The sequence below is a fragment of the Perca fluviatilis genome, chromosome 18 (assembly GCF_010015445.1).
Source record: "Perca fluviatilis chromosome 18, GENO_Pfluv_1.0, whole genome shotgun sequence".
Classification (NCBI taxonomy): Eukaryota; Metazoa; Chordata; class Actinopteri; order Perciformes; family Percidae; genus Perca; species Perca fluviatilis.
Window position 1 is genome coordinate 8,968,851 of NC_053129.1, and position 22,770 is coordinate 8,991,620.

General features: G+C 41.2%; 1 protein-coding gene across 1 annotated transcript in view; it reads right to left on the reverse strand.

Moving 5' to 3' along the window:
- LOC120546235 (meprin A subunit alpha-like) overlaps nt 1–22,518 on the reverse strand; it is a 29,689-nt gene extending 7,171 nt beyond the window's left edge. Inside the window, exons 1-11 of the mRNA XM_039781021.1 lie at nt 22,418–22,518; nt 22,275–22,299; nt 22,131–22,184; nt 21,417–21,454; nt 21,264–21,339; nt 21,047–21,164; nt 20,723–20,898; nt 19,350–19,571; nt 14,406–14,552; nt 13,855–14,070; nt 3,256–3,702 (exon numbers count right to left, since the gene is read on the reverse strand). Of these exons, the coding sequence (XP_039636955.1) occupies nt 3,256–3,702; nt 13,855–14,070; nt 14,406–14,552; nt 19,350–19,571; nt 20,723–20,898; nt 21,047–21,164; nt 21,264–21,339; nt 21,417–21,454; nt 22,131–22,184; nt 22,275–22,299; nt 22,418–22,480 (1,582 nt within the window). The 5' untranslated portion in view covers nt 22,481–22,518. The remainder of the gene's footprint in view (nt 1–3,255; nt 3,703–13,854; nt 14,071–14,405; nt 14,553–19,349; nt 19,572–20,722; nt 20,899–21,046; nt 21,165–21,263; nt 21,340–21,416; nt 21,455–22,130; nt 22,185–22,274; nt 22,300–22,417) is intronic.
- Between the last annotated feature and the right edge of the window lie 252 nt (nt 22,519–22,770).

Consider the following 22,770-nt stretch of genomic DNA (forward strand, 5'->3'; position numbering starts at 1 on the left):
CACATAAACCTAAGATCATTTGTTCATTTAACAAAGATCACCTAAAGTACTACTATTTCAAAAAGCAATTCACACATTACATTTCAGATGATTGTCTATTAATTTCATTACAATCATCTAACTATCAATCCATACAGCTGCTCTAAATGATAAGTAAATGTTGCATTACTCTTAATGCATAGCTGTATGGAAACAAACAATATTCCATAGGTGTATAGCCTCATGAAAGTTTCAAGATAACCAGATTCATCGTCACCAGTTAGCGTGGAGCATGAACCAATTAGACTACATTATCTATGGATGTAATATTTCATCATCCTTCTTTACTGTAATGTACTACTGTTTATCAGACACTGTTTCTATGGTCCCATGTACCACCTTTGAGACTATTTACAGTATTGACAGTACTGCACTGTATAGATGCAGGCCCTTGGAATTGCTTGTCCAATTCTGCCAACTCGTTACTGATGATTGATATATATATATATATATATATATAAATATATATATATATATATATATATATGAATGTGTCCCCCAGTGCAGTTGCAAAAACCATCAAGCGCTACAACGAAACTGGCTCACATGAGGACCGCCCCAGGAAAGGAAGACCAAGAGTCACCTCTGCTGATGAGGATAAGTTCATCCGAGTCACCAGCCTCAGAAATCGCAAGTTAACAGCAGCTCAGATTAGAGATCAGATGAATGCCACACAGAGTTCTAGCAGCAGACACATCTCTAGAACAACTGTTAAGAGGAGACTGCGCGAATCAGGCCTTCATGGTCAAATAGCTGCTAGGAAACCACTGCTAAGGAGAGGCAACAAGCAGAAGATATTTGTTTCGGCCAAGAAACAAAAGGAATGGACATTAGACCAGTGGAAATCTGTGCTTTGGTCTGATGAGTCCAAATTTGAGATCTTTGGTTGCAACCGCCGTGTCTTTGTGCGAGGCAGAAAAGGTGAACGGATGGATTCTACATACCTGGTTCCCACCATGAAGCATGGAGCAGGAGGTGTGATGGTGTGGGGGTGCTTTGCTGGTGACACTGTTGGGGATTTATTCAAAATTGAAGGCATACTGAACCAGCATGGCTACCACAGCATCCTGCAGCGACATGCCATCCCATCCGGTTTGCGTTTAGTTAGACCATCATTTATTTTTCAACAGGACAATGACCCCAAACACACCTCCAGGCTGTGTAAGGGCTATTTGACCAAGAAGGAGAGTGATGGAGTGCTGCGCCAGATGACCTGGCCTCCAAAGTCACCGGACCTGAACCCAATCAAGATGGTTTGGGGTGAGCTGGACCACAGAGTGGAGGCAAAAGGGCCAACAAGTGCTAAGCATCTCTGGGAACTCCTTCAAGACTGTTGGAAAACCATTTCAGGTGACTACCTCTTGAAGCTCATCAAGAGAATGCCAAGAGTGTGCAAAGCAGTAATCAGAGCAAAGGGTGGCTACTTTGAAGAAACTAGAATATAAGACATGTTTTCAGTTATTTAACACTTTTTTGTTAAGTACATAATTCCATATGTGTTCATTCATAGTTTTGATGCCTTCAGTGAGAATCTACAATGTAAATAGTCATGAAAATAAAGGAAATGCATTGAATGAGAAGGTGTGTCCAAACTTTTGGCCTGTACTGTATATATATTATATACTCCTACCACATTGGTCTGTAGTATTCTCTCTACTACTGCAGTACTTTAACAGGGATGTATTTACTTGTAGTACCATAATGAAACATGTATCACCTATTTTGAACTACAATATTTAATGATTGTAAGAACGATGACACATTGAAACTATGGGCTATGGGTGATCTAAAGTAACGTTTCAATGGTATTTCACAATCAATTCGTTTTTTGAACCAATGATTGTGCAAGATTTCTTTAAAGATATGAAGGCACAATGCAATGTTTTGAACATTGGACAGTCTGTGTTAAAAGTGATGATCGTTTTGAGTTTTGTGTCTAGAGTTTTGAAAAATGACATCAAGGTTCTGAAATTAGTAGCAAAGTGATTGTAAAAAACTGTAAGAGACATCTCAAGCCATTCTATAATGAAATTGAGGTAAGTCAAGATAACGTAACATTACTTTCTATTTTAGAAAGCCAATGCCAACTCATGAGGCTGTGGTTAATGTATCTCATTTTAACGTTAGCTTTAGACCTTAGCCACTGGAGCTGAAAATGACTGAGACAAACGTGTGTGTGTGTGTGTGTGTGTGTGTGTGTGTGTGTGTGTGTGTGTGTGTGTGTGTGTGTGTGTGTGTGTGTGTGTGTGTTTGTGTGTGTGTATGTGTCTGTGTGTATGTGTCTGTTTGTTTGAGAGAGTGTGTGGATTAAATAGAATTGCATTACTAAAAAGAGACTAAAATACAATTTTAATTGACTATTTTAATTGACTAAAACTAGACTAAATGTTATCAATTTCCGTTGACTAAAACTAGACTAAAATAGTCATGGATAATTCTGACTAAATTAAGACTAAAATGCTCAGACTTTTAATCGACTCAACTAGACTAAAGAGTATGAACGTGACTAAAACTAATAAAAACTAAAATGACAGCTTGACACAAAGACTAGACTAAAACAAAAAAAAAACAAAAAAAAAAAAAAAAAAAAACCCCAAAAAAAACAAAAAAAAAAAAAAAACCCCCCCCCCCCCCCCCTCCCCCTTTTTTTTTTTTTTTTTTTTTTTTTTTTTTTTTTAAAACTAAAAAAAACAAAAAAAAAAAAAAAAAAAAAAAAAAAAAAAAAAAAAAAAAAAAGAGGTGGTGTTTTTTTTATTTATTTTTTTTTTTTTTTTTTTTTTTCAAGTCAGTGTCCAACATAACCTCGTGACATTTCCAGGCAGAGAAGTACTTAAACTTTGTGCCTCCAGAGATATTGGGAGACATAACAGCTGTATGATAACACAGTGCTGCCTCATCCTGCCAAGGTCATGGAGGAGGTAAGCACATAACACGTCAGGTTACTGATGCTAATGGCAAATATGTTTTAAATTACGGTCCCAGTGTTGTTTTCATGTTTTGACACTGTATTTGGAAAGAAATATTGCTGAAATGTCATTTTTCAATGCTGTGATAACCACAAATAAAATTCCGTTCACCTTTATTGTATTGGCATGAAGCAAATAAAACCGTAACTAACTGCATGGCTATATTCAACTAGATGTAATTCAGCTAAGCTCACCCTTTTATCAAGCTAGACAACTCTATTTTACCTAAATGCCAGTGACCTGGGCCTACCTGTAGTGAAGCTTCTTGTAGAAGACATTCTCAGTTTTACATCAGGGTCCTGGTCCATGGCAACAATGGTTGCCTGCCTGTTTTTGGCGGGCCATTGCATCACTGTATCGTTTTCCCCACTGCAGAGGTGCAAGTTCATACCAACATAGTCTGGGTAGGCGCTGTGTTGTCCATTTGGGTAAACACTGACACCGAATGAGTAGCCCTCCGAGTTGTAGAAGCACTTGCTTTTAACTGCACTGCCATTAGGAGTGGTGGCGAGAACATGGTTGAAGTTGTGGATTTGCCAGACAGCACTGGGGCAAATGGTCTCAGTAAGAGTGATGTCATCGATTAAGATGGCGCCTGAGGAGTCTGCTGATCCTCTGATGCCTTGGAAGGAATAGCGGAACTTCTCTGTCACCTTGAGAGTTACATGGGCTATTTTCCAGGCAGCATCTCCATTACCTGGCAGACAAAAAGCAGGCAATTTATTTTATATTTATTGGGGATTATTCATGAATTGAAAGGAAGTATTTAAAGCCATATACTAGTCTGGATCAACGGAAGTACATTTCCAGGATAATTGCCTGATATCCCTCACCTTCCACTCTCTGTGGGTTATCATTCTCAACAACAACAAACTTTGAGCTAGCAATTGTGTAACAAAGCAGGCCTGCTTGGTTCGTTCAGGGAATAATTGTTAAGATTAACAAGGAATATGTTTATGGCATTTAATATGTAACTGGGACGCTTCGGGGCCGATTGGAGGGGATTGCTGTGGACGAAGTACACACGGCAATACACTGGCAAGAGCAAATGACATATAACCATGTATCCAGCTAATTTAAATAGCTCACATTACTGTATTGTATTAACAGTTAACTTTATTTGATACTGTATGTGGCATTTTACTTTTGCAAATGTTCCACCTAAACAAGTTCCTTCCCGATGTTACATTACAACACTGCTGGTAAACTATAGCCACATGGACCGGAATGAGAGTCCGGAATGAGATTCCGGAATGAGATTCCGGAATGAGATCGGAATGAGATTCTTGAAGTAACTCTTTTGTAAAGGCTAACGTTGCTCGGTTAGCACCCTCGACATCATGTTAGAAAGCACAGCCGAAACGATTTGTCATAATCTATATATTGTAACAATAGCAGTAGCGGAGATAGCGTGGGTGGATGGGTGCGGTCGCCCTATAGTCCATGAGCCAGGGGGGTTGATCGGTATCATTGGGGGGACAAAGGCTCATAGTGATTTTTGGCAAGGTATACACCCCTAGTACTAGAAAAATCACGATAGCAGTGCAGGGGTGGTAGCGAATTACTTTTTTTCAGCTCATGAAGTTACTAACCCCCTAAGATAAATTCCGTTTTTGAAATCTGGTGTATATCTGGTTTAGGCTCATGGTAGAGATATTGTCAATATTCTATAATATGGTGCTTGGTATCGTTGGAAAGGGGACCTTTTAGGATTTCATTTAAGCCCAGTACTGAATCTGTCTGACAATCACAGAGGTGACAGAGGTGACATGACTTCTTTAAACCAGAAATAACACACATTTTCTCCTAATTTCCGCCTAAACTGTATGCTTTCTTTTATCCCTGGGGCATGACAGAACACCAGGGACACAAAACTCAACAACTTCAATACTCAAGGCACTCTGATGATTCAGAAAATGTACAATATACCCATACTATTTATATGTGAGAGCCTTAAATTAGACTTATGCAGCCAGCACAAGTCTTCAAAATAGAATGGAGCCAATAGAATGGACAAATAGAATACCCTATTAGTCCAGGGCCATATGGCCTCTTTATTCATGTACAGTTGTAATAAAAAGTAATTGTTTCAATAGTGCATAGACTGCATTTTTGTGCAGAATGAATGGAGTACCGACCGCAGGATCGTTGCCCAGCACTGCTCACCTGACCTGGAAGCCCTGTTGGTAATATACAGGCCATTTTATTTACCACGAAAACAGCACACCACCATCTAAACAGCCCCCAATGCCAACGTTAGCACAAGTTTGGCTCACTGCTAACCATAGTGAACAAACTGCAGCGCAATCACCTGGAGGGGATACATATTGTAGCAGGGTGTCCTTAAAGTCTGTACTCCCCAGCTTTTTCCAGCATGTAGACTGTGCTACTAGAGGGAAGAACACACTAGACCATGTATACTCTAACATCAAGAAAGCATACAGAACTGCTCCTCTCCCTCACCTGGGCCAGTCAGATCACATCCAACTACTCCTGATCCCAGTATGCATCAGTCAGATCACATCCAACTACTCCTGATCCCAGCATGCATCAGATCACACCCAACTACTCCTGATCCCAGCATACATCAGTCAGATCACATCCAACTACTCCTGGTCCTAGCATGCATCAGTCAGATCACATCCAACTACTCCTGATCCCAGCATGCATCAGATCACATCCAACTACTCCTGATCCCAGCATACATCAGATCACACCCAACTACTCCTGATCCCAGCATGCATCAGTCAGATCACATCCAACTAGTCCTGGTCCTAGCATGCATCAGTCAGATCACATCCAGCTACTCCTGGTCCCAGCATGCATCAGTCACATCACATCCAACTACTCCTGGTCTCAGCATACATCAGTCTGTGCTGTTTTCGTGGTAAATAAAATGGCCTGTATTACCAACAGGGCTTCCAGGTCAGGTGAGCAGTGCTGGGCAACGATCCTGCGGTCGGTACTCCATTCATTCTGCACAAAAAACGAGTCCTCCTCCTCTGGTCTTGCCGGAGTTCTTGTCTCGATCCTGCCGGTAGCTAGCTCAGCGTGCTAGATGCCGACAACAATCCATGGAGCGTCCGGTCTGGCTAGGTCCTCCGGGATGTTATGAGGCGCCTGAAAGGCTCCTGTAACGGCTGTGTTGTATCGTAGTCCTATATTGATTAGTTCAGTGTGGCTGTACTTGTATAAATATACACCGACAGGAGAGCGAGCAGCCGCTGCACAATCGCGCGCCGCCATCTTTGTTGACATTAGTGAATGTGTAGCCGTTGTCGTCCGTGTTTTTAAGTGTTATTTTCTAAGTAATTTAAATACTCGATAATGTCAATTTGCACATCGTTAACACAACAACGACAATATTATCGTAGACGATATATATCGCCCACCCCTACTATAGGTATAATCTCCCTCTGTCTATTCCCCATCAATTCACAAGCACAAGATAAAAAGTATTTTGTACTTACATTTAATACCCCTGGAACTCATTGGAAGTTGATTGAAGATGGCATAGTTGGTAGTGTTGTTATCACCTGAACAAACTATCTTTTCACAAAACTGACAAAACCTTGTCAAAATCCATCAACATTATGTGCATGAGCTACTTTCTGACATTCTAAAGTGGCCTGAAAGTGGCTGAATATCAAAATACATGATATGAATAATGATAGAAGCATTTTGTTAAACCACTTACAAGTGTTATGTTGACAACACTATTGAAACAATTACTTTTTATTACAACTGTACATGAATAAAGAGGCCATATGGCCCTGGACTAATAGGGAATTCTATTCTATTTGTCCATTCTATTGGCTCCATTATAAATAAAAAATTTTCTGACTCATAATTTGCCCCAGGGATAAAAGAAAGCATACAGTTTAGGCAGAAATTGGGAGAAAATATGTGTTATTTCTGGTTTACAGAAGTCATGTGACCTCTGTGATTGTCAGACAGATTCAGTACTGGGCTTAAATGAAAGCCTAAAAGGTCCCCTTTCCAACGATACCAAGCACCATATTATAGAATATTGACAATATCGATACCATGAGCCTAAACCACATATACACCAGATTTCAAAAACGGAATTTATCTTAGGGGGTTAGTAACTTCATGAGCTGAAAAAAAGTGATTGGCTACCACCCCTGCACTGCTATCGTGATTTTTCTAGTACTAGGGGTGTATACCTTGCCAAAAATCACTATGAGCCTTTGTCCCCCCAATGATACCGATCAACCCCCCTGGCTCATGGACTATAGGGCGACCGCACCCATCCACCCACGCTATCTCCGCTACTGCTATTGTTACAATATATAGTTTATGACAAATCGTTTCGGCTGTGCTTTCTAACATGATGTCGAGGGTGCTAACCGAGCAACGTTAGCCTTTACAAAAGAGTTACTTAAAGAATCTCATTCCGGAATCTCATTCCGGACTCTCATTCCGGTCCATGTGGCTATAGTTTACCAGCAGTAAATGGGCCAAATTTGGGGCCCTGGCTCATGGACTACTAGGGACCTGTGCAAATAAGGGGCCCCTCAATCACCGCCGATCTTCCGTCGATCTACTTGACGGCAACGAGGCCCCACCAAGTGACATATTACAAATCGTTAGCTGAAAGAATCTACTGCACATGAGCTAGTGTTGTGATAAACCAGCTGTTCTTATCAAACCTAACTTAACTCACTTAACTCATGGTTACAATGGTAAACCAGCACAACAATGACAATTACCAGGCAACAAAACACTACATTCTTAGCAGACATATTAAAAAACGAAATTTATGAAGTTACATTTTGTATTTTAGAACAAACGGCAAACTTATCAGCAAATTTTAACACAACTCTATTTACATAGGCTTGCATCATGGGAATTAGCAAGCCAATGAGCCACGCTTTCTTTATTTTTTCACATCGTTATTTCCTTCTGAATCAGTTTGACAGTATAACCTTCAAATGCATAATGCAACTCCTTCTGTCTGCTCCTTTGACAGTGGCAGCGCCATATACGTATATATATACATACAGAGGCCAATGGGCTGCGCAATGAGCGCCGCCATGTCAAGCCCCCCCAGCTTGTTGTACTTAGTTACTGTTGTTAAGGCCTCCCCAAGCTTCTCCTACTTAGCAACAGTAACTAAGGGTGGCATGAGGCACAAATGTATAATGTAAATATTAGCTATATAGGCTACTTTCCTGATAGCACTCAAGAGAATAGTTACGAAAATGGAGAGAAAATATAAATCTGGCGCATTAAAAAGAAAAGATAGAGATAGTAGGAGGTAAGTGTGGTAGCATTGTGTGCTCCTCTCACATCGTACTTCTCATCATCATCATCATCATCGTCATCGTCATCGTCATCATCATCGTCATCGTCATCGTCATCATCCCTGACTCAACAAAATAATAATTATACCGTTAACGTTGTAACTCCTACTAGCCTGACACCAGCTAACAATGAGGCTAACAGCAGTTAAGCCCAGAAAGGCTCACCGGAGAGGGGACGACTGTCACCGGCAATCAGCGGCGGTGCCAGGGAGGGGCTAGGGGGTGCTGTAGCCTCCCCTAGGTTTGCCATAGCACCGCCTTAGCACCCCCAAGAAATTGCTGTGGTTGATTTATAAATAAATAAAAAATCATTAATGTGTAAATAGTATAATTTATATTTGAAAAATGAATAAATACATTAATAAAACAAACCGATTATTTTTAGGCTAAAAATACAGGTGATCGTATTCAGCCAAAGGGTGCAGCACACATTGAACTTTTGACCTTACTTCCGAAGTAACTATTCACACAGAAGAAGAAGTGTTTAATATTTGGAATCGTTAGGATTAGAGAAGTGAGTCTAACGCTAGCAATGGATAGTTTTTTACTCCCTCAACGTCAAGGTGTGGAGACTTTATCAAAGTCTGTAAATGAGACTGAGAGATATGGTGAACTTGTCACCAACCGGGACGAAGAAAAGCAGCCGGAGGAAGGTGACCAGACCACGGCTGTGATTGCTGCTGAGGATGCTTAACGTCACCCTGCTGTACATAACATTAGACCAGGGGATTGCACAGCCAGGCCACAGTGGGTGAGTCAGCTGTCTCGTAGAAGAGCAATACAGTAAACGTGTTTTTACAGAAATGTGAATAAGTGGATCACCGAATCTAAAATTATACAGCGCACTGGACATCGGTTTATTTTTAGCCCAGAAAATGTGTTCGCCCTCAGTGGCTTATTTAGATATATTAAGTCCCTACAGATATGACTACAGTATTTTGACCATACGTGCAAGTGTGAAAACTGTGTGAGGATACATGCACGTGTGTTTTTATGTGTGTGCTTGGCTATGTGTGGTGTATTTGGCCTGCTGCATTACTCTTCTGAGCCAATGTATGAGAGCTGCAGTAATGATTGTTTGAACCCGGCTTGTTGGCTGGTATTTGAAATATGTTTGGCGGGCTAATCAGAGTTCTCTGTTGCTGTTGTATCGGCAACTTTAAATCAATCTCTCTCGTTCGCTCGTTTAGTAAACCACGGCTGAGGTGGGTGAGCATCTGTGTGTGTAACGTTAGCCTATTTGTGTCAAGGGAAACTCAAAATTTCAGAGCACCCTCACTGAAACGTCCAGCAACCCCAAAGCACCAGCAAAAGAACATCTCTGGCACCGCCACTGCCGGCAATGTGAAGTGGAGGGCACCTTGTCGGTCGCAGATGCCTCTGGTTCCAGCAGCAGCGCCAGCATGGGTCCTTCAGAGGCGCACTGCCTAGCCAATGTCCTGTCTGAAGAGGAATATCCCACTGACCCGTACCTTTTTCATCACCGCCCTCTCACTACTGAATTGATCTGTGCGGTGATTGGACATGGTCCTTGCCAGCCTGGCTTGAGGGATTGCTAGGGATTAAGAGTTTCCACATGACCAGGATAAGCGATGCTTCAGTCCGGCTTGGTATATGCGCCAGATGGGAGGCTCAGGTAACCCAGTGGAGCGTCAGTGGTTGGTGTACTCACCAGAGGTGGGTAGTAACGAGTTACATTTACTCGGTTACATTTACTTGAGTACGTTTTTGAAAAAATTATACTTCTAGGAGTAGTTTTAAATCACTATACTTTTTACTTTTACTTGAGTAGATTTGTGAAGAAGAAACTGTACTCTTACTCCGCTACATTGGGCTACAATGAGCTCGTTACTTTTCTTTTTACCTCTTTGGTATTCTACGGGTCATTGTTTGTATTCCCCCCGCTCAGTTGCAAACCTGCCAGTGGAAGCGATCGTGAGAGCAAATAAAAAATGTAAAAAACATAATTCAAACCGCTCTGCGCATTGGCTCAAGAAGCAGAGAAATGGCCAATATGTAATTCCCTCCCATTCAAATCTAAATATTTCATAAATATACCCATCAGGGATTTTTTTTTACGCCGTTGTCGGTCTCTAAATGTTTTAACTTTTATAAGCACACTCTTCCCCGTTCTCTCTCTCTCTCTCTCTCTCTCTCTCCGCACCGAGCTCCGCCTGATCTTCTATAAGAACGGTTATGCCGTTATCAATCGAGTATTGATTGGTCAGTAGGCGGTGCTTTAACACCGGTTGATCTCTGATTTCCAACATAACCTGCTCCCGACCAGGTTAGGCGTCCAGCATGAGTTACCACGGCGATTGAACTCGGTATCAAGTGATCCACCTTCGTGATAAAGGAGACCCTGGGTTGAACCTGAAGTTAGCTCATTAACCCCAAATCTTGCTTCGTAGTACAGGTCTCTGGCCTCATAATGAAAGCATGGTTACCTTAGTAAAAGTGCCAAACAGCAGCTCCCTTACCTTGTTCTAGTTCTGCCTGCAGAGCCTGGTAAAAAAAAGTAGGTTTGTAAATTTGTGTTACTTGCGCTTATTTATTTTTATGTATTATTATTTTATGGATTTTATTTTTTAAGTACTTGAATTTACCTGGATTATTTTAATGTAAGCTATTTTGTAATTAATTAATTTTTATTTATTGATTGGATGAACTATAATTTGCCTAAAGATGATTATTTAGTATTTTTGTCCGTCTGATTGAATGCTTATGTTAAAAAATAAATCAGACGTTACTCAACAGTTACTCAGTACTTGAGTAGTTTTTTCACCGAGTATTTTTTTACTCTTACTCAAGTAATTATTTGGATGGCTACTTTTTACTTTTACTTGAGTCATATTATTCTGAAGTAACAGTACTTTTACTTGAGTACAATTTTTGGCTACTCTACCCACCTCTGGTACTCACCCAGGGCAAACCCACTGTTCTGTTTCTGTTGCTGGCTTTTTGGTAAAAAGTCCAATGACAGTGCCGGGAAAGCCTGGGCTGACCCATGTATGGGGTTTTCTTCATTTAAAAAAGGGACAGAGTGGGTTGAGACGCATGAAACCTCAATCTAATTCTTATGGATGCTGCGTGTTGTTTGTGTAGCGCTAAAGTTTTTTTCGGTACACTTGAGACCTTGTACTGTTTTTTAACTTCAAGCCTTCCGTGATTTAAAATACTGGAAGAAGAACAGGAAATCATGCAAATGGAAAGAACCGTTCTTACGCTGAAAAGCCTTTCTGACACAAGGTGGGCCTCCAGGAAGCGGTGATAAAGAGCCTCCCAGCAATTCTCAAAGCCCTGAACCGTATCCACCACCACCACCACAACAGCACACCCAAGGCAGCCTCTGAAGCTGACAGCCTGCTGTCAAAACTCAGCACATTTGAATTCATGTTCATATTTTGGAACAATTTGTTGAAGAGGACATACATCCTGTCGACTTACCTTCAAAAAGAGTCACTGGATGTCAACACTGCTGTGGATCTTATTGACAGTACTGTGGCTCAGATCAGAGAGTTACGCACAGAGGAGGTGTTTGACAGCATGGAGAACACAGCAAGAAGTATGGCCAGAGAAAGCCACGCAGCCACCGAGTTTAGGAGTTTAGGAGCAGAGGATTCGAGAGAGAAAAAGGCATTTTGACGAGGACGCAGAGGAAGACCAGATTGATGACAGCAGACGCTGCTTCAAAGCGGAAATTTATTTTTACATTCTGAATGTTTTGTGGAGCAGTTTGGAAGTCGATTTTCAGACTTCAAAAAAATGGCCAAACTGTTCGCAGTACTCTGCCCAAAGCGGTTTGAGCACCCTGATGCTGAGGAGGAAATGCTTGAGCTGGCCCATTTCTACTCAGAAGACATGCCCAAGCCAGAAGACGCAGTGGAGGAGTTTTGCTCTTTTCGTGCATTGTATTCTGAGTTAAACATGGATCTCACCACCGACGCCGTCCTGCCATTCCTCGTTGCCAATGACATGGATAGAACCTACCCACACCTGACCATTCTCCACAGGATTTATAAAACCCTTTCTATCAGCAGTGCCAGCGCCGAACGAAGCTTCAGCCGTCTGCGTCTCATTAAGACATACTTGCGTTCGTGCATGGATGAGGCCAGACTGTCCCATCTCACCTTGCTGTGTGTGGAGCGGGACATACATATCGACAAGGACAAAGTGGTTGGCAACAGTTGAGTTATCATGTAGCACATGTAGCCTACCTATGGAGTTGTAAACAAACATTGTGTTCAATACAGTATAATAGTGCCGTGTTAATTATATAGCGTGGCAATGATTGAGTGCACTTGGCCTGTTCAGCACCATCGCTGTCCATCAGCTGTCACTGTCCATGGTGCTGAAACATTTTCATTTGACTGGCAAATTGTTTTCTTTGTTTGTTCGTCAATACAAACTTGTCAAAACATTTGGCTTTTCTTTGGGTTTTATTTGACATATAGGCTTACTTGGCTTAACAAGTGACCCATTATAACTTGTAACATTCATCAAATAATTTACCTTTTTTATTTTTTATTTTAAAATGACTTGGTAGCAGAGGCCCCCATGATGAAGCTCCACCCCCACTGTACTGAGAGTCTAGCTCCGCCCCTGAACAATAGTGTTAGCCACGATGCTAACGGCATTGATAACTAAGCCAAACAGTGCTGCCACTACCATTTTAGTGATTTATAAGCAACATGGTTCTTGCAGATTGTCACGTTACTGAAAATACATGTGTTAGAAGGTAATATATGAAGTCGATGCTAACTCTGACAGCTGTAGGGTGCCGCTAACATTAAGCTGTCTCCATGAAGCTCCCAGCTAAGCTCCTATAACTTGCGACGCAGTTAGGAAACCAGAACGAGCTAGCTAACTACTGATAACATAAGCATTTTGGATGTTGATTTTAAAGTCATGTTAAAACTATTTCCCGTCCTTCCTCCGATTTCCAGCCGCAGCCAGTCACTCCCCCCTGTACTAACGTTACTCGGTACGTTAGCTCACAATGCCTTGTGTTTCTCACTTCCGTAACTTATCAGACATGAGAAAAGGGAGATTAGCTAACGTTAACCAACCTTTTTATTTAAAAAATTCACATTTTAATAGTAATTTCAGAATTCGAATGTTATTGATTTTTTTACTATTTGAATTATATTCGACTTTCGGAATTTGTTCCAACAGCCCTAGAGAACAATGTAATGTATTGTTAAACACACTGCACACTGGCAGGGAGTGGGATTTCTAAAGTGCACTTTCTGTTGAAGACACATAAAAAACAGCTCATACTGCAGGAAAGGTATGACGGAAAATGTTAGTGGTTTTGAAACCATGACATTTCAAACGATATACCTTGAAACTGGTAACACGCCCATGCCTAGTTTCATATTAATCTTACAATGCACTAACCTCCACCAATGCATGGATAGTAAGTGTTTTTCAACAAGGATTTGGAAGTGACAACATTTAAGAATGCACTCTGCATTAGACAGTGTATTATGTGCTGGCACATGAATCATCAAATAAAATACCTGTAATGGTGTGGATCTTCTTGAAACTGCGTAGAGCCCCTGTCCCATCATCAGTCCTGACCCATATGACCAGTTTGTCCCCAGCGGCTCCCGTCATCTTGTAGAAGAACTCCAGGCACTGCTCGTCTCTCTTGGGGTAGAGGATACGTGACTCCAGCAAGGCGCTGCTTCCAGCTGCGCCCGAAGATGTGTCAAACTTCATGAAGTAGCCAGAATCTACAAAAAAACAGAGTGGCCATCGGTACATATTGTGTAAACTGAGTTATAATAATGACTGGGATTGGAAAATAATGTTATTTATGTCCGTTTACAACAGTATTTACCCAAATGGCTAAAAAGCTAAGAAACATTTTAATAGTGTTGTAAGACAAGAAATTTAATGACATTATTGTTGTCCTTTGCATATGGTAAAACCAGTCACTGGGCAAATCACACACACTAAATACATGTTTTTGATGATGCATTACATGAAATATATTAAATGCTAAGCTTCCACCTGGAGCTGGAGTGTGTGAAACTGTTTTGTCACAATTTATTTCATTATAAGTTACCTCTGCAGTGCCCTGCCAGGGTGTGGTCGGTATCAGCTGGACTGCTCAGCGTCTGGGCCCAGTCTGCGGTGTCCTCCTCATTCTGGATCATTCCACAGATGTTGATCAGCTCAAAGGAGCACTGGTCCAGGAGAGTGTGTGTGTTGGCTGGAACAGGACAGTTATCTACAGTCAACCTACAAAGCTTACAGCACTAAGGATGTAACAATGTAAAAATTTATATAAATGGGTAAATATTACAACCGGTTGAGATATGAATCGTGATGCAATTTCTAAACAGCGTAGGACTTCAGACATCACTACGTGTTTTTAGTTTATTTATTTGACTTCAGACATTACAACTTGTTCTTAGCTAATTTTATTGGTATTTATTTGAAGAGATGTTTTTTAAGACAATTATTATTATTATTGGCCATTTCTGCCTTTAATGGATAGGACAGCTGTGATAAGAAAAGGGGTGAAGACATGCGGAAACTGTCACAGGTCAGACTCGAACCCAGGGTTCTGCGTCGAGAGATGAACCTCAACATATGTGCGCCCGCTCTACCAACTGAGCTAACCTGGCCACATTTGAAGAGATTTTTATTCAGTTAATATGATGTGGGAATTGTTTTACGAATCTAATTCTTAATGTTTTATTATTATGTAATTATTTTGTTATTTCAGATAAAATACAATTGCGGTTGCACTTTTGAAAAGAGGACACATCTGTTGTTTTGCACAGCTTATATAAACAAATGTCTTTCAGTCATTTGTCTGCAGCTCATTCTGTTAAAGGGGTGATAGAATGATTATATAGGGTATTTCACACTGTTCCTTATGGTCTCCTAATGGGGTATGTAACATTGGTTGGCCTGAAAATGGCCTGGTTGATATTTTATTGGCCCTTATGCATCCCTGTGTTTTGGCCCTATTTGTAACAAGAGCTTTTCTTCCAAATATGGTATGGTCATGAATATTTAGATGAGCTGCGCGCTGATTAGTTGAGCGAATCTCCATACACACAAACTAGAGACGCGCGCTGATTGGTTGAGCGAATCCCCATACACACACATTAGAGAAGCGACAGAATCTCATATTCCAGACACTGCAATTTTTCATTACCAAATTCACTTCTGAGACTTTTTTATGCGAGAAATCAACTAATAAAGCTCAAATATGGGCCGTTTTACGAAAATGTATGGCTAATTGCAAATTTGGTAAGACGTGTCGGACTTTAGGAGCTCCACACAGTCTGACGAGAAAGCGGCAGCCTCCTGGCTCCATACCCAGGGCAAAGTCACCCTTTGTGGATTACTGCACTACCGGGGCTCTGCGGCCGGCTGCCGGCATAACTATAATATATTTACTGTTTGAATTTCGTCACGGCACTTATATCACAGCTACCCCAAAGTCTTACAAAGCTAACGTTGTGTCCGTTTTCAATGTAAGGCATTTTTATGAACATCAGCCGTTTTGTTAGCAGGAGCAGCTAGCTAGCTATATGTCCCATTCAATACAATGGGAATAGATCGCTGCTAGCTAGCTACATTTTCGGCATAACTATAGTAGCTATATTTACAGTTTGAATTTCATCACGGCATTTATATAACAGCCATCCCAAGGTCTTACAAAGCTAACAATGGTGTCAGATTTCAATTTAATGAATTTTTGTGAACACTAGCTAGGGGTTTCGTTAGCTGCGACTGTCCCTTCAATCCTATGTGTACAGATTGCGGCTAGTTTCGGCGTAATTCGAGTATATTTACAGTTAGAATTTCGTCACGCCACTTATACAACATCTACCTAAAGGTCTTATAAAGCTAACAACGGTGTCCGATTTCAAGTTAATGAATATTTGTGAACTGTAAGGGTTTCGTTAGGTGTGACTGTCCCTTCAATCCTAGCTATGTGTTGGGATGGCTGACGCGAAACTGACGTTCCGAAGCTTTGTTGAGATCCGAAGCGCAGATGTTTCAAAACACTGATCCGGCGTTTGAAAACACACCATGTCAAACGTGACTTCGGCTAAATGAAGCATGGACGTGTTTCACAAGATGTTTCAACAGGTGGCATGGTCTGCCGAATCAGAGTTTGATTGACAGGGTCTGGAACAGACCACACAATCTCGTGTTTTTGGAGAGGAGTTTGATTTTGAGATAGGCTGATTTGTGGTGATATAGTGACATCTATAGTGATACTTGTTTAGTTATATTTAGGCGTACATTTAAATTTACACATTGACTGATAGGCTAGAGACAGACAGAGTATAGCCTACATACAGTGACACATTAATAGATAGATACATATATAGCTACATAGATAGATAGGTAGATAGATATGATAGATAGATAGATAGATAGATAGATAGATAGATGGATAGATAGATAGATAAAAATGGAAGCTCCGTTTTCATTTTCATTCATCACGCCAAATGTCAACATCAGGCCCATCATAATCAATATCAATACCAGTAGAAACACAGGACGGTTTATGGGAACGTTTTGATATAAAACATTTCAGTGGAAGAGAAAAAATACCTCAACGATGCGTTTTTGACCAGAACTCATGATCCCCTAACTTACTGGAAAGAGAGAGCAGTAATCTTTCCTCATTTGTATGTCCCTGCTAAAAAATATCTTTGCATGCCAGCAACAAGTGTCCCTTGTGTGAGGATTTTTTCAAAGGCTGGAGACATTATCTGTAAAAAAAGAAGTAGGCTAAGTCCTTCCACAGCAGAGAAATTAATATTTTGGAATAGAAATCTATAAAAAAGTGAGACATTGTGGCTTGATTTCTTTTATTAATTCATTTTTCATGACCAAAATAACATTATGCACAGTGAGGAGCCTAATTCACATATTTTTTTTAATGGCTCGTTGTCAAGGTTGTTTCAGATCAACACCTGCAAGTGACCACTAGGTGTCATTGTTGAGACGGGTGTCGGTTTGTTTCGAAGCCTCGACACAATTTGGCACTTTTGCTTCAACTGTTTCATTGTTTCACGAAGCCTCGATCTGCCCACCACTAGCTATGTGTAGCTACAAATCACGGATACCCCAAGGTCTTATAAAGCTAACAATGGTGTCCGATTTCAATTTTATAATTTTTTGTGAATTTCAGAGGAATTCTAAGAGGAGGCTAGCTAGCTCTCATTGATAGAGCTAGCTCCATCCAGCCGCAGGCTCTATCAATGAGACTCGCGGACAAGAGGCGTTTATTTCACCAATCGTTTGTTTAAATAACACATTATAATTACACACATTAAAAGATTAACTGGAACCTGTGGTAATAGATTGCTGGCGTAACAAGCTCGCTGACCGCGCTCTCACTCACACACACGGGGCATTTAGCAGAAAGAGGGGAGCTGCAGGACCTGGAGCTCTGTCCAGGCAGCAGCGTTTGGTAGTCCATTAACCCACAAAACGGTGACTTTGCGCGGGTATGGAGTGCCGTGGGCTGCCAGCCGTGACGGAGCTCAATTGAGCTCACAGCGGGCTACACAGGCAGCACCGGCCGCTGAAAAACGGCCCATATTTGACCTCTACATAGTTGATTTCTCGCATGAAAAAGTCTCAGAAGTGAATTTAATGGTAAAATAGCAGATGAACAATGTATACAATTTCTGAGATCTGCCCGACCTAGAGTCAGAAGACTAACTGATCTCAGGTCAGTTGTGTAGCCTATGCAAATGTTGGGGCGTGACAAAGATAGAGACTAGAGCCAAATGAGGAGGAGCCGCTGAGTTGACGTCAACTAAGCGGCTTGTTGAGATTCGCCCGTTTTCAGAGGCAGTTTCAAATTGTGAGATTTGCAGAGGAAAGAGGTGTCAATGGGGTTTAGAGGTTCTATGTATGTCCTAGTTACCCCCTAAACTGTCATTATTCAACCATGACAAGGTAAAATCGTTTTTTCATTCTATCACCCAATTAAAAAAAACTTAAAATCAGGAATTGTGGTTTGAGTGTATCGTTAGACCATTATGAAGCACTACAGATAGGAAAAGAGTACATTACATACTCAAAATATTTTGGAAGGCACTATGGTTAGGCAAAGGTTAGGGTTAGGTGCCTTTAAGTCGACAGTCGCAGCGCTGCCTTGAAGTCAACGGTTGGGGGCTTAAAACACCATAGAGCGCATCGGCTCTCAGCTCCGCTCCGCCAAAGATACGCGCCAGGTCTATTTTCCCGCGAGCCGCGGGGCGTACAGACAACCAGGCAGGAAGTGAAACAGCGAGAGCATCCAGTCATTTTACCAAAAAACACCCCCCAATATTGTATATGTCTCCCACAACACTGACAACTCCAGAATAGAGAAGGCATGAAGTTAAATTGCAGGAGTGCTTGGAGTGGAAGGTATATACTAGCTTAATAAACAGGCGATTGTTCTTTCAAGTACACGTAGAGACAATAAAATAATAAAAATCAAAGTCAGGGAGGCAAGATGCTCTGCTTCTGAGACACTCCCGGTGTGGTATGGCGGGTGGCGGAGGACGGAACAAAACCGCGGCGCAGCCGGAACGTAGCGCAGATGCACCCAGTGGAAAATAGGGGTGAGGCTCAGTTCTTAGCACAGTGGCCTGGGTTCAAGTCTGACCCATGTCCGTTTCCTGCATGTCATCCCCCCTCTCTGTCTTTAGCTATCCTATCTAATAAAGGCCATAAAAGACCAAACAATAGTCTTAAAAAATACATTTTGAGCATGTACTCCTTTCCTATCTGTAGTGCTGTATATGGGTGTAAAAGACCTAAACAATCGGAAAAGCTGAGCGGGACTACTGTGATCATTCTTTTAGTGCAGCCTTAAAGATGAGAGCATAAATGTATTTCAGGTCAAGTGGGAAAACAAATGAGTAATTTACCAGATTTTACAGATTCCTTATTAACCTCTTTCCCTGCCAGGATATTGGATTTGAACCATATGCCTTTCACTAACCGTCAGGAGGACACGAAAGGAGTCACTCACCACAGTCGTACATGCGGTTGAGCCTTGTGATGTCTACTGCACTGAAGTCCAGCCGCTGGCCGATGACCTCATTAAAATACGGTATGTTGGTGGTGATTGTGGGGATGCTTTCGTTCTTGTTAAAGGACAGTGGTCTGTAGTGCATGATGGACTCATAGTCATATGGCGTGTTCAGATCAGTGATAAAGTCATCCTCATACTTCTTGAAACTGTGTTCCTTCCCTGTGACGAGAAAGTAACATTGTCATGTAGATAGTCAGGGGACAAGATCAACTCTTTCAAACAGTGCTACCATGTAACAAATGTATATGTAGAAGCTTTTAAACCTCCTATCCTTTTAAAAGTATGATCATTTGTTAAAATTCATCAGCCATGACAGCGATGCTGATAGTGTGTGTGTGTGTGTGTGTGTGTGTGTGTGTGTGTGTGTGTGTGTGTGTGTGTGTGTGTGTGTGTGTGTGTGTGTGTGTGTGTGTGTGCACTTTGCCAGGTGTTTACATTTCTGTCTTTCTTTGGAGAGATTTTTTCACCATGATAGCTGGTTCCATAAGTGATTTTCGCCATTCAATATCTCTATTCTATTCTATTCTATTCTATTCTATTCTATCTCTACAAGACTGTGTACAGAAACGATCACAGACCTCAATGGTTGCAGCTTGCTTGCTGTTCACGGGTGTGGTAAACATTTCCACGATCCAGGACTTAGCCAAAATATTTGAACATCGACAACTTCTCAGTCCCTCCCCCCTTTCCGCTAAAGCCCAAAACGGTCTCCCAAGCCCCTCCCCCCACAAGGGAGATTGAATGCGTGTGCATGAGCAGTGATTGACACGCAGTTATACACCGCCCCCTGGCCCTGATTGGTGCATCTGAACAGGGAGCGGTGGATTTTTGCAAATCACACTACAGGCTGTAGGTGGTGCCAGAGGATCCGGATTTTTTTTTTCATTACCTGCTTCATGTAGTTCTACTCAAACATAGGGGCAGTTTCAGCAAATATGACAGAAAGTTAATTTTATAAGGCTTACCTACTGCACCTTTAAAATACGGTTAATATTATACAGACTTGTGGCTTTTACAGCGGCATAAACATAGCTTCTGATAAGTCTACCTTGGATGGTTTAGACATTATGGCTAATAATCAAAATCCCTATGTAGAAAATGAACGGGATAATCACTTCCAGAACCACACTGTTGACTTCTATTGATCCCCCTACTTTACGCCCCTGGCTCGCATTGGCATTACGGCTGGTGTGATCCCACTGCAAGATGGCCTATAATATTTCTGTCTGTCAAATTTAGTAATTGGAGTATTCCCTATAACCCTGGCCACAGCCATGAATAAAACAAAATGTGAAATAGTTGTGACCCACCTTCTTCAATCTGGTCCCACCAGATTTTGACATAGTCGTCTCTATCTGAGCGAGACTGTTCATGGTAAAAGCCCAGAGCATGGAGGAGCTCATGCTGCACAATAGCCTTAGTGTCACATCTGGCTCCAATGGACACATTCCTGCCTGTTCCATTATCTCCAACATATGACCAGCATCTGAATTGATAGAATGGAAAAATTCAGACGAAAACAAAATCAACCTAAGGTGCTGTTACCTTTGATGACTTGACAGTACGGCCCATAAAGTTTTGCAACTGCCGAGATAATTTATCAGGCCGAGTCAGCGTGGACCAATGCAGCTCACCCAGACAGCTTGGTGAAGGAGATGTAGCTGCTCTCGCCCTCATAGGGCTTGAAGTCCACACAGGATCTCAAACGGTATTCCTCAAAAGCCTGGAGGATCACACCTTTAGCATTCAGTTCTAGAATAAAGGAAATTAATTTTCAAATCAATACATGAACATGTACCTAGTCATCAAATTATTTGTTGGTGGAAATGTATTCTTTTGGCAACACTGTACCTAAAGAATCGCTTAAGATATAGGGGATGGGGAACTTCCATCTTCTTGTTTTATCAAGGATTGCATTCCTGCTGGGCTGCAAAACACATTGAAAGCATTGAGCGTTAAGTTCTTGACGAACGCCATCTCTACTCAGATTCTCTGCATACTCACATCAACAGCGATGTCTCCTTCAAACAGGTGTGTTAACCCTAAAACGGTGAAAAACACGTGTTTAGTACCCATGAATATCAGTCAGCAAAGCATGTGATCACATGTATCAACAGAAGACATTGTTAAAACAACATATTCTCACTTCCAACTCGGTAAATATCTATTGAGGCTAGGTCAGGACTTCTTGGCGTCACTTTTTAACGCTCTGGGTCGGGAACCCTTGGCATCATTTTTAACTTGCAGGGTAAAACCACTTAATTAGGGTTAGGGAAACAGCAACACATTCTCACACCCAACTCATTAAATACTGTCACTTGGTCAGGACCCCTTGGCGTCACTTTTTGATGCTCTGGGTTGAGACCAATTAGTTAGGGTTAAGGAGTTACAAAAAATTTATGTTTAAGTGGCATGCATGACAATAACAGGACACAAACCCCTCATTAATAATTTCCCTTGTTTTCATTTTAAACAAATTGTATTTCGGAATACAATACACATTTTCTATTTCCAGGGCTGGTTTCATGGTATCAGAATTTTGGATAGTCATCATGGAAACATTGATTGGTCATGTGACAAGGGCTGAGAAGATTGGTAGAACAGTCAGCCAAGTGACAGTACTCTGATCCAATAGAAGTCACCATTGTCGGGGGGGGGGGGGAGTGTTGGTGGTCAGTCCAGGGGGCGCCAATCATATTTCATATTTCAATCATATACCTCTATTGATGTCAAGTATGTCGTCACTCAGTTCACCAGCATCTGCATTATCACCTGGAAGAAACGTTTGTTACAGCGAAAAAGTAAAATAAAAAAAAAGCCTGTTTTATTTGAATATGATCAATAAAGTAAATTGAAACCAACCGATATGTGTTGGAACAGCTTGCACCTAGCACATAAAAAGAGATACATCGAAAAAAAAAATATATATTTTTTTGTTTCTCAATTAGATTCAATTTCAAACACTTCAAACACTCGACTTCTTATACATATAATAAAATACATACCTTCAAAACCACAAAGACTCCAATAAGCGCAGCGATTTTTCTCCAACTGTCTCCAGAGCCCATGTCGTTATCCAGACACAAACCTGTTTCTCTTATGCTAGTGTGAACATGTCCATTAAGACAACAGCTGGAGGGGAACTTTGGTCAGGATTAAAGTGTTTAATGAGTAATAGGCGTCTCACCCATCTCTTCACTGTCTCTTATACAGCTGACATGTTCTGGCATGTACAGAAAATGACAGCAATAAAATGTCGACCCTGTACAGAGGCAATATAATCAACATTACATTGATATGAACTCTGATCTTAAGTCTGATAAAACATGCAATTATGTTGTTAATGTGTTTGACTTTG